The 12,634-nt window shown below is 43.7% G+C and overlaps 1 protein-coding gene across 1 annotated transcript in view; it reads left to right on the top strand.

The window, feature by feature from the left end:
* The first annotated feature begins 537 nt into the window (after positions 1–537).
* Positions 538–12,634, top strand: part of COL6A5 (collagen type VI alpha 5 chain) — an 89,237-nt gene continuing 77,140 nt past the window's right edge. The window contains exons 1-4 of the mRNA XM_053930345.1: positions 538–626; positions 1,948–2,547; positions 4,422–4,427; positions 7,594–8,220. Coding sequence (XP_053786320.1) covers positions 560–626; positions 1,948–2,547; positions 4,422–4,427; positions 7,594–8,220 — 1,300 coding nt within the window. The 5' untranslated portion in view covers positions 538–559. The remainder of the gene's footprint in view (positions 627–1,947; positions 2,548–4,421; positions 4,428–7,593; positions 8,221–12,634) is intronic.

The following is a 12,634-nucleotide window of genomic DNA, read 5'->3' as shown; positions in this document are numbered from 1 at the left end:
CAAGGGTTCAATAAAGGAAACACGTGGATAGCTGTTGGCTTTCTTTGGGCCAAGTTGTGAACATATGCAAGAGTCAGTGTTGGCATAAAAATGGAAGAATAGTGACCACGTCCATTTGGTGAGGACACAGGTTTTGCATAAGGCTTATTGCACAGTGGTTAAGAACTTGGGCTCTGCAATCACCTTGCCAGGGTTAGGATCCTGGCTCTACCACTTAGCACCACTCCTCACCTATTTTCCTATCTGTCACATAGCTATAGTACTTACACCTCCCTGGAAGGCTGTTTTGAGGATTAAATCATATGAGAGCTGTAAAGCACTGAGAAAGTCTCTGAGCTATGGTACGAGTTCAGCCAACATTAGCATTATCAATTTTCAACAAATACTCCAGATGCTTGGTGAATGTTTTGAATACACTTGGCATTGCTTGACAAATACTTGTTTTGTGTCCAGTGCATTGTGTTCTAATCCAACTTTCCCAGTAGTTATATACAATGAGATTTTTTCATATTGTAAATAACATTTTTTTACAGAAAAGGAAGAAACCTTCACTAACAAAATGAAGAACCTGCTAATTATATCTGTCCTAATCCTTTGGACTGAAACACTGGCTGATCAGAGCCCAGGTACTAGTATATTTTATGCTCATTAGTAAATAGAGAAACAAGGAATTTATTTATTTACTAAAAAATCAAAGTACATAGCACTTAGTTGCGGTTGGAGGTATACAATATCAAGCTAACTTAATCTCTTAAGAGATAACAGAATGCCATGGGCAAAAGTCCTGAGTTCTGCTACACCTGGCTAGAAAAGCTTTAATTATTCATTGATTTGCTTACATTTTAGTGTTTCCTGTGCCTATGAATAGAGTCTACTCATTTGTTCTGTAGGTCAGTTTCCATCTTGGCTTAAATAAATAAATAAATAAGTTGGATAGGTGGATAGGAAGGAAGGAAGAAAAGAAAAGAAAGAGAAAGAAAATAAAAGCTAGGTTTTTCTACTCTCCTGATACCCTAGAATTTCCTGGTGAATTTCTGAGTTACTTTGAAAGGAGGTTGTTAGACATTTACCAGAACCTCACTAATTTCAAGAGTGCAGTTAGCTGACCAGGACTGCTAAAGGAGACGCTGGCGGTGCCTCCCCTGGCCTAGACTCTTTTTTTCAGGCTGGCTCATCAGCCCCCGCCCCGCCCTTGCCCCCACACCGTGAGCCGCTGTGAATACTGCTGTGTTGCCTGCAGTAGCTCACAGCTGTTCCCCACTGTCTCCGGAGGGTTGCTCCCAGCTTTCCCAGAGCCACTTTACTCAGGAGCTTATGTCCCTAACCCCTTCCTCCTTCCCTCCAGTTTCCTGTGATGGTCTACAGCCAATGTGACTGATAGGAGAATACAAAAAAACTGTCTCCCTTGTCTCAAAGTATAATTGATGCTCTAGTATAATTGCTACCCCAGAGTCCCATTTAATCAGGCCAACAGAAGACATCTTGCTTTGCCCATCTCCTGCTTCCTTTGCCCTGCTTTCCCCCAGTCAAGCCCTCTGCCAAATCCCTGTCTCTGATCTGCTTCTAAGCTTCCAACCCGAGACAGCTGCTGACTCGATACTATTTATAAAAGTTGCTGTTACTCCACAGACTACTTGGAGACTTTCTGGTATCATGTTTATTCTTTAGTACAATATCAGAGTTTGGGGGGTCAACAACCAAAAAGAGGAAAAAAATGTTGATTCCTTCTGGCATAGAGTTCAGAAAGAAAAATTTATTGGCTAACTTACTAAAGTTCTTTTATTTGGCATTTTAGTAAAAACAAGTACAGTTTCTTCTGTTCGACATCCAGAAGACACTTTCCTTGGGGCTCTAAGTTGCCCTTAACATGAAGTAGGACATAGTCTCAAATGAGCACTGTGGTCTGAAATGTAAAGGCTGAATAACCACTGTGTTCCGTTTTGATAGGCCCAGGACCTCAGTATGCAGACGTCGTGTTCCTGGTGGACAGCTCTGATCACCTGGGAACCAAGTCCTTCCCTTTTGTGAGGACATTCATCAGCAAGATGATCAACAGCCTCCCCATCGAGGCCAACAAATACCGCGTGGCCCTGGCCCAGTACAGCGACAGGCTCCACAGTGAGTTCCAGCTGAACACCTTCAAGAGCAAGAACCCCATGCTGAACCACCTCAAGAAGAACTTCGCGTTCATGGGCGGCTCCCTGCGGGTGGGAAACGCTCTCCAGGAGGCTCACAGGACCTACTTCTCCGGCCCAGCCAACGGGAGAGATAAGAAACTGTTTCCCCCGGTTCTGGTGGTCCTGGCTTCGGCCGAATCCGAGGATGACGTGGAGGAGGCTTCCAAGGCTCTGCGGCGAGACGGGGTGAGAATCATCTCCGTGGGGCTGCAGACAGCTTCCGAGGAGAACCTGAAGGCCATGGCCACGGCTCAGTTTCATTACAACCTCCGGACGGTCAGGGACCTCAGCGCGTTCTCCCAGAACTTGACGCAGATCATCAAGGACGCGGCTCAGTACAGGGAAGGAGCCGCTGAGACCGACGTAAAAGGTAAGAGCCCTGACGTGATCACAACTGCATCTCACCGCCCTCATCGCTTCCAGCTCCTCTCTGGGTTTCATAATTAGCCAGAGTGAAGTGCTGGGAATTTCTACACAGCACAGGCTACTTTTACTCGTGTCTGCCTTTTGCTTGTGCCATTTTCTCTGGCAGGAGTCCTCTTGCACCCCTTAGCTTTCTTAGAGCTTGAGTCGCGTCTGTCATCATTTAAATCTCAGCCATACTGTCATATCCTCTCGAAAGGCTTTCCATTCAAATTTCTCCCTGGCTCTCACAGTCCCTTGTGCACGCAACGACAGCAGCGCTTCCCAGAGGCATAAATACCCGTCTCTGTGTTTGCCCCCCTCCCCCGCCCAATGAGCTGGTAGCACCTTGAAGGACGAATTGGCAACTTATATGTATTTATCTCTGAGTTCTTTGGGCCTACACAGCGCTGACAAGGAGCTGGAGTTCTATTCCTTAGTGAGTGAATGTGCGCAGGTCGTGCAGGTAAGGAAGTAAGATCCTCCTCGGTCCTCTTCCTCACAGGTCTGGGGCTGCGTGAGCCACACGGTAAGTATTTAATAAATGCCCGTTGATCATTAGGTGGTGACACTAAATGGGAACAACATCCTGAGAATGAGGCCAGGGGGAGAAGGGGATACTTTCAGTTACGCAGTAATGCCGGGCAGGAAGCTGCCGCCCTGAGCCTGACATAAGTTGTGCTGGCTCATCCCCTCCTTCACCATTATCCTTTCTTTAATGAGAATCAAGATCTGCTGAAGCCAGATGTTTTGTTCATTCTCCCTCCCAGCCCTGGAGTCATTTTTTAAAAAAGATTTTGTTTATTTATTTTTAGACAGAGGGGAAGGGAGGGCGAAAGAGAGGGAGAGAAACATCAATGTGTGGTTGCCTTTCACGCACCCCCAGCTGGGGACCTGGCCTGCAACCCAGGCATGTGCCCTGACTGGGAATTGAACCAATGACACTTGGTTGGTAGGCTGATGCTCAACCCACTGAGCCACACCAGCCAGGGCTGGAGTCATTTTTTGCTTATATTTTTCACATCAAAGAATACACTTTAACATTTTTAATATTAGGATGTGTCTTTCAGTTGTGCTTAAAAAATCCTGAAGAGCTGCCATTTAATAAGAGTATATCTTATAGTAGACAGGATCTTGAAATTAAAGAATTATTGGAAATATCTCCAACAAGCCTATGGATGAATGAGATCAAATAAAAGCAGCTCAGATGGAACTGACTCAGCGCCCTCACTTATATAAGTCAGGCCCTCAGCTATCATATCCCCGGACGTACAATTCTCCCTAACTTCCTTTCTGAGCACCATCAAGAATGTCTCCAGTGACAGCAGAGACCTGTCTTCTCAGGTGCCATTATACATGTTGATGTCTTTGTGTGCAAAGCTACTTGAGAGCAGCACCTCATCCCAGTCATTGTAGCAGGTGTCCTTTCGGGGAATGTTGATTGCCAGGCCAGATAGCCATCTATTATCTCTGCACTTCCACCCGCCAGAACTGCCAGTTGCCACAACTGCCTTCCTTTCTGCCCCTGGGCAGCCCCTGTACTTCGTGCAGGAAAGTAGATGAGCCCCTCATCCGATTTCTTTCTTGATTCCTGAGGCTGACAGAGCTACTTATGCCCCCGTGACTCACACCTTCTCATGTGAAAAGTGCTTTATTTGTGTCTTAAGCAAGTTTTCTATGAAGGCTCCGAAACAGAAGACTATTGAGTACAAATGGTTCGCTTGGGAAGTGATCCCAGGAAGCCTTAGTAAGGAATAGGCAAAATGAGACAGGAAGCTCTGCCTGTGGTACTGATGAGCAGGTAAAACAGGCACGTACAGCTGAAAGGAGGTCCTCAGTGAGTGCACTGTGCTGGCGAGAGGCTCCGGTCATTTTCTCCAGAGTAAGGCAGAAAGAGTCCCCAGCATAATGGATTCTCCTGGCTGCTTCCGTAGTCAGTTTGCCATGGTGGGCTATTCTGAGTAGGTGCTATCTACTTCTAAGACCTAAAGAAGTCACCTGGGTACAAAATGGTACAAAGTGCCCTGAACACAAGGTCAGAAGATCCACACAATGCCACTTGCTGGCTATGTGAACTGGGAGAAGCGATGTCATCTCCCTGAGCCTTGCATCAGCACCCTCATATGTCAAGTATGGGAGTGGGGGTGACCTTGAAACTCCCTTCCTGCTCTCTCATTCATCAATTCCATGGCTATAGCTATGGGCCGATTTTGTAGTCAGACCAGGCTAGGTCTTAATAACAAATAGACTTCCTGAATAAGAAGCTTATTTATTTCCCTTGTAATACCATAGGGCCAGTGCTCCAGGTGCCCCGTTGTGTTTCTTCTATTCAGATACTTAGGTTGGTGGTGGCTCTTCTGTATTGAAATAAGACTTCCAAGGTGCCTTGAGAATTGGTATAGAGCTCGTTGAAGGGAAGGAAGATGGAAGATGGTTTTATGGGCTAAGCTGTGAAGTGACTCATATTTTATTAGCCAGATCTTAGTCCCATGGTCCTACTTAACTCCAAGTGAGGCTAGGAAACCAGGTCTAGCTCTAAGCCCAAGAAGAGGAAGTGGATTTTAGTGAGTATCTAGAAGGTTCTGCCACAGTTAGTATGGTCCCTGAGGTGCCAGAGAGTCCCTTCTGCTCCACTCTCCTCATCCCTCGCTCTTCCTGTCTTGGGGAAAATAGAAAGTTCTTATGGCGTGTGTGAATCTTCTCCCAAAGCAAAAACCTTCCTGTCACCCTCCACCTCTGGGACCTTGGAGGCACTGCAACCCTGTAGGTGGCTGCTTAGCCTGAGCTCTCCAGGACAATAGGGCTTCTCCACTTTCTCAGAGGGTTCTGTGTGCTGAATGTGCTTCTCTCCTCCTAATTCACTTCACAGCAATATGGTGCAACAAGGCTATCCTTGCCTTTAGAGGTTAGGAATGAGGGCTTTGCTTTGGAGTCAGGAAGGTCTGGGTCAAACCCTGGCTTGACCCCTCAGGGCCTTGAGTAGGTTATTAACCTCTGAGCTTCAGTTTCCTTGCCTATAAAGTGAGGATAAAAGTGATTACCTTATCATATGGGGAAGGTGGTTTGTATGGCATTTGGCAGAGAGGTTACTACTATCAATAATTTACAAATAAACACTAACCTGGACGATCATGCTGAGGGTATGTTTTAGCCAACTGTGTAGGGTTCAGAGTACACTGGCAGATTATTGAGAATTATTTTTAATTCCACAAATATTTTTGGACTCCCACAAGGCACCAGTAGGTAGGGACTGAGATAAGCAAGACGTGCCATTTGGCTTCTAGAGCTCATAATCCTACTGGGTAGTTCTTGGCAGCACTGAGCTCATCTCTTGGCTACACTTTCCTCAGTTGTGGTTTCTCCACCTGTGCTTGGAATAGGAGTTTTATGTACATATGGTGTGCTCTCTCCTTGATTCCAGATTCATATAACCAACCGTTTACCCAGCATCTGCAATAGTATTCCATTCTTAGCGTGTCTGAAATGGAATTCTTGAATTCTCCTTGCAACTTGTTCTTCCCACCGTCTTCCCTATCTTGAAAAAAGATAACCATCCACATCTGCTCAGTTGTTCAGGTAAAAAAAACTAGGAGTTTTCACCACTTCCTCTTTGTTTCTCAATACTTGCATTCAATTTATCATCAAGTCATGTGTGTTCTAACTCTAATTCATGTGTCAAAACTACCCTTGTTTCATCTTATCTACTCTTATCCTTGTCCAAGAACCATTATCTCTTGCCTGGACTAGGACAGCTATTTCTTAATTGAGATTCCCGAATTCATTAATTTCCCTCAGGGACTGGGATAACATTTAAAAGACTTAATTAAGATCATATGACATCCTTACAATTTGGTCCCCACCTCCCCCTGACCTCATTCATCACTGTTCCCTTCACTCACTGGCTCCAGCCACTCTGGGCTTCTTACTTGTGCTCACCTCCTACTGTTCATTTGCCAGAATTCCTCTTCCCTCAAAACAACATGTGGCTGAATCCTTCTCTTCATTCATATCTCCACCCAAATGTGATCCTCTCAGGGAGGACTTCCCTGACTTCTTTCTATCTCAGAGAAGTTAGTTCCCATCCTATATCCCCTGCATAGCAATTATTTGAGTCACTTTTATTTCCTTGCTAGCACTTACTACTGTCTGAAATAATATAATCTACTTACCTGTCCTCCCCCTAGAATGTGAGCTCCCCAAGGTCAGAAATATTTCTAACTCATCCCTGTATCACAGTGCTTGAGAATGGTGGTGGTGGATCTGGGAGTGGTGGTGAAAGAGGTGGTGGTAAGGGTAGAGGTGGTGGCGATGGTTTTGGAGGTGGAGATGGTGGTGGTGGTGGTGGTTGGTTGGTTCTTATTGCCTATAGTTGTTGCTGGCAGTTGTTGGTTGGTGGTAATAGAGGTGGAGGTGGTGGTGGTGGTGGTTGGTTGTTATTGCCTATGGTTGTTGCTGGTGGTTGTTGGTTGGTGGTAGTAGAGGTGGAGGTGGTAGTGGTAGTTGGTTGTTATTGCTTGTGGTTGTTGCTGGTTGTTGTTGGTAGTAGCAGTGGAGGTGGTGGTGGTGGTTGGTTGTTATTGTCTATGGTTGTTGCTGGTGGTTGTTGGTTGGTGGTAGTAGAAGTGGAGGTGGAGGTGGCAGTCAGGAGGATCATGGTGGTGATGGGTGTGGTAGGCAAATTGGTAAGCAGCATTCTTCAGATAGAGGGAACAGCAAAGCATCTGAGGTCAATGATCTTACATGTCTTGTCCATAATTTTTATCTTTTGCTTATTTTATTTAATTTTTTTTATTGTTCTATTATAGTTGTCCCCATTTTCCCTTGTTCCTCTCCCCTGCCCTGCCCAACCCCACCAACAATGAAATATCTTTTGTTTATTAAAAGAAAACAATGCTAACCTCATCTCTCAGGACTACCTCTATTCTCACTATAGCCTTTTGGCAGTCTGTAAAGTGCCTTTCTCACTCTAGGCTGGTGGTTTGTGCTGATTCTCATACTTTTTCTCTCCCCATAGTTCCCTTGCCCTGTGAGAAAGATTCACTGGCTGACCTTGTGTTCCTGGTGGATGAGGCAGTTGGGACGAGACAAAATCTAAGGAACCTGCAGAGCTTCCTGGAGAACATTACCTCCTCCCTGGATGTGAAGAACAACTGTGTGCGGCTTGGACTTATGAGTTACAGCAATAAAGCGGAGACTATCTCTCTTCTGAAATCAAGTACAAGTCAATCTGCATTTCAGGAGCAAATCCAGAAGCTTGCTCTCCGGGCTGGGAAATCCAATGCTGGGGCTGCCCTTGAGAAGCTGAGGAGAGAAGGCTTCTTAGAATCAAGTGGCAGCAGAAGGGCCCAGGGAGTGCCTCAGATCGCGGTCCTGGTCACTCAGAGACCCTCAGACGATGAGGTGCGTGAGGCCGCGATGAAACTTCGTCTGGAGGGCGTAACCGTATTTGCTGTGGGCACCCACGCGGCTAACTATACCCAGTTAGAAGAAATAGTATCTTACCCTCCGGAACAGACGGCTTCCATAATGCGGTCCTATGCAGACTTGGAAACTTACAGTAAGAACTTCCTGAAAAAGGTCCAGAATGAAATATGGTCCCGAATTTATACTCGTGCTGAACAAATGGATCTTGACAAAACTGGTATGTTTAAAAAAAATACTTTTCTTATTCTAAAAGTAACACGAGTAATTGCCTAGGGCTGGGACAGGAGCGAGGACTGACCTGAATCAGATAAAGAGAACTGTAGAAGTTACGAAAGTGTTCTGAAACTAGATTTTGGGGATGGCTGCAAAACTATAAATTTACTAAAAATCATTCAATGATTACAATGGGTGAATTTTTTTTAGCATGTAAATAAACTGTAACTCAATAAGATGTAAAAAATCCTAAAATGTGTCAATTACAAAATAGTTTAATAGTATTGATGAACATAAAGAAAAAAATAAAATAATCTGGAATCCAATCTTTCAGATAAAACCATTCTTAACATTTATTTCTCTTGTCTTTTAGGTTAATTGTTACATCAATTACAATTACATTTAGGTGTGCCTAACAAAACAAAAAAATAACAATGATTTTTTAAAAAAATGTATTTATTTATTTTAGGGAGAGAGAGAGAGAAAGGAGAAAGATTTACTGTTCCACTTATGCATTTATTGGTTGCTTCTTGTATGCGCCCTGACAGGTGATCAAACCTGCAACCTTCGCATACTGGGACGATGCTCTAACTAAGCTACCCAGCCATGGCCAAAATTAACAAGGATTTAAGCAAAATAAAACTAGTTTTCTGTTTTATAAATAAGTCCCGAGTTGAGCAGACTGAGCCGGTGAGGTACACCACAGTGTCAGGGACCCTGTCCCTTTTTTTGTGCTTTTTGTGGCCTTTATTCCCAGGATCATGGTCCAGGTTAACTGCGCTAAGCATCACAGTCACACCCAGCAAGCAAGTAAGAGAAAGGCACCCCTCTACCTCCTTTCTTCAAGAGTAGTCTCAGAAATTATATATGCCATTTCTGTTGACATCCCATTGGCCAGAACTTTGTCACATGTCACCCTCAGGGGTAAAAATAGAAACCTAAAAATGCGGTCTTCATTTGGGACAGCCAAGGTAAAATTTTTACCTAGGTAAAAAGTGAGGGTCCAATTAGTTTAGAAGAAGAAGAGCATGGGTATTGGAAATAATGACTATTATCTGTCTTACCCACTTTCCTATCAAGCTGTGTCATGCACTTTTGTACTGTTCCTTAAATATCCTTTTGCAATACTTCTTTAAAGTCGGGAATACTATTCCATCATATGGATATAACATAATTTGTCTAACATATCCTAAATTGCTGGATTGTACATATAGGTCATTGCCAATATTTAGCTCTTATAAAAGTCTTGCAGGGATCATCCTTATGCATAACCATGACAATTTTCTTGCTCTTTAATCTTTTTAATTTTTTTCCTTCCATCATTCTAGTGGAGGATATTCTAGTCAAGATACTCTGTGAATCTGCTATAGTTTTACTGAGCACGTTTCAAAGGTACCTGCCAAGGGATACTCGATGTGACTTTGAGTTTATCTAATTCTGAGATATCCACTGTCTTCACACATTTACTCTGCAGAGAAAATGCTTCCAAACAGTTGGAACTGAAATTTGGCAGCACTCAAGGGGGAAATAATGATTCTCCAATGATATTAAAGGCTAATTTTAAACTTAGACCAGTCCACTGAAGGTTTAAGGAATGCATCCCGAGCCAGCCCTGGATTTCCTCTGGCACATACACATTACAAGGCAGTGGCAAGAAATGAGGTTGCTACTACCTCCTGAGTGATACATAGAGGACACCTTCAGAGTGACAGCCACCTTGGTCTAGTACCAACCATTGGGGCATAGGAGGAAATTGTAGTGTGGTCTCAGGGAGTTTGCAATGATGGGAAAAAAAGCATTTTTGTTGTTACAGAATTTCTAAATGGGACAATATGGGACCAAGCCTAGGTCAAGGCCCATCCAAGGGGGTGGCTATCTTTTATAAAATCTCAGTAGGTGACTTCTTATTAATTCAGTAGCTCCTAATATCCATACCTACCTTAAATTGGGTTTCTTAGAAACCGAACAAAAATTTTTGTGAAATTGATGTATTAGAAAATATACCCTGGAAAAAGTGGAGATTGCTAGGGAAGTGAGGAAGTGGGAGCAGGAAGGAAGGATAATAAGCAAAGCTCCACAGAGGGTCAATTCCATGATGCTAGAGATAATATGGGTTCAACTTCAGGGTTGTCCCGGTCAGGGTCAATGTCAATGTAGCTTAGAGAATTTATACTCCAGCACACAGGAGGGAATGTACATTTCAAACACTTCTAGTTCAAGTTCCAAGAGCAGCCTACCCACAAACAGACGCTGGTGCTACCTGTTGGAACAAAAACACTGGAAATCAGTGTGCATGAAAATGGTAAAGAATTTGAGGGGTTACAGGCAGAACACTAACAGTATCTGCTGTAAACTTACCCGAGTTTCCCGACAAGATTGTAAATAATTTAGTGGCCCAAGTCCTACCCTAAACTAATGACTCAGTCCCTGAGGGTGGTGGGTTCTGGGCACCCTGCATTTTAGTAAACTCCCCAACAAGGTCATGATTTCGTGTCTGAGAACCACTGCTCTGGTGAATTTGCCATGGCCTAAGCGGGTGGTGGCCAACTTTATAATTTCGGAGTGGTCAAACCCAGAGAAGCAGTCTGTGTTGATTTAGTCACTGCCGTATCTGCTACTTCTGGCACCCAGTCATATTCAACTTATAGAAAAGAACTCCATTAGATCAAGGGGAGACTCACATTAGCAACAAGGGACTAATGTATAGTGAAAAGAATGATTTATAGTGAAAGGATCAACGCCCAGGGGCCTGGACATTCCTGCCCTCTGAGAAGTACATTCTCTCCCTGTCTCCATGCCGGTGAGAAGCTGACCCGTAATTGAGACTGTCAGAGTTCATGGCATCACAACAAGGGATTTAGTTTTATCACCGAGGTGTCTAGTGGCATCCAATTGAGTGTCTGACTCTATTTTAAAATCAGATATATAGATCGATATCTCCATTTCTCTCTGCAGCTATATATCTCTATCTCTTTATATAACCGTATATAACTCCTGGGGTCAGGGGACGCATTCCTCTCCAACACTGTCCCCTTGAACATTTTGTGAGGATGGAAGTGTTCTATAATTGCACGGTCCAATATGTTAGCCACTGGCCACGTGGGGCTGTTTGACACCTGAAATGTGGCTAGTGTGACTGAAGAGCTGATTTTTAAATGTCATTGATTTTTAAAATAGTTTCAGTTTGAGTTTACATTTACATGTGACTAGTGGCTAGTATGTGGTCCAGCCCGCGCTAGGTGGGTTGGATGGGCGTTGCCATGGTTACCGCGGTGATGCACAGTGTACTCTCCTTCACTGATGAGCATCCCCGTCGTGTTTCTGAAAACACCGAATTCTTCTTTATCATGAATATAAAACAACTAATTCTGGTTGCTGTCAAGTTTTGCTGGCCTGGGATCAAATCTGTCTTTTGCAAGTAATTGCTTATCTTTGCCCTGATGCCTTATGTGTTCTTTTCATAGTTTAATTCTCAAGGTCAAACTTAAAATGTTTCCAGTGTTTTGATTTCTTAAGGACCAACTCCTCATAGCTTGAAGTACTGTCAATAGCTTATAAATTCCCAAAAAGCTGTCAAGAAAGAAAACATTTCTGAAATGACTAAACTGTCTTGTGTTTTAAAGATCTTTTTATATACTTAACCAGATAATTGCATAAATAACTTAAATTTTATTTTTTTAAAAAAGATTTTACTTATTTTTAGAGAGAGAGGAAGGGAAAGAGAAAGAGAGGGAGAGAAACATCAATGTGTGGTTGCCTCTCATGTGGCCCCCACTGGGGACCTGGCCTGCAACACAGGCATGTGCCCTGACTGGGAATCGAACCAGAGACCTTTTGGTTCACAGCCCACACTCAATCTGAGCTACACCAGCCAGGGCAATAACTTACATTTTAAAAGTATGCTCTTCCTCACACCTGATTGCAATGAATGACTAGGTAGAGTTCTAAATAGACTCTTAGGAAAGTTAGAGCACTTTTTTAATAGAATCTGCTTTCAACAAAGGAAGGGACATTGAGAGCTCTTCCATTTAAAAAATTTTGTTAAAATCTTGTGATGTCAGGCCTAGTGGGCAGAAGCAGAGAGCTAGACAAGTCTCTGCCTTGATGGAGCTGATGTTCTGTGGAAGAAAACAGGCTGTGTTCATGAACAAATGAATCAGAAAATTTCAGAAAATAATGGGTATTGTAAAGAAAATCGGGTAATAGGAGAGACAATGATTGATGTACTTTAGCTGGAGAGAAAGAGAAGGTCTTTTTAAGGAAGAGGCATCTGAGTTGCTACATTCATGACGAGATGAGAAGGAACCAGCCATGCGAACCCTTAGGAGAACCCTTAGGAGGAAGAATATTCCAGGAAGAGAGGGGGGCAAGTGCAGAAGCTCTGTGGTACATTCAAAGCCTAGAAAGAAGCCCAGTGT

The sequence above is a fragment of the Desmodus rotundus genome, chromosome 8, assembly GCF_022682495.2.
Source record: "Desmodus rotundus isolate HL8 chromosome 8, HLdesRot8A.1, whole genome shotgun sequence".
Classification (NCBI taxonomy): Eukaryota; Metazoa; Chordata; class Mammalia; order Chiroptera; family Phyllostomidae; genus Desmodus; species Desmodus rotundus.
The sequence above is the reverse complement of the archived record's forward strand: the minus strand, read 5'-3'. Positions and strand labels throughout refer to the sequence as shown.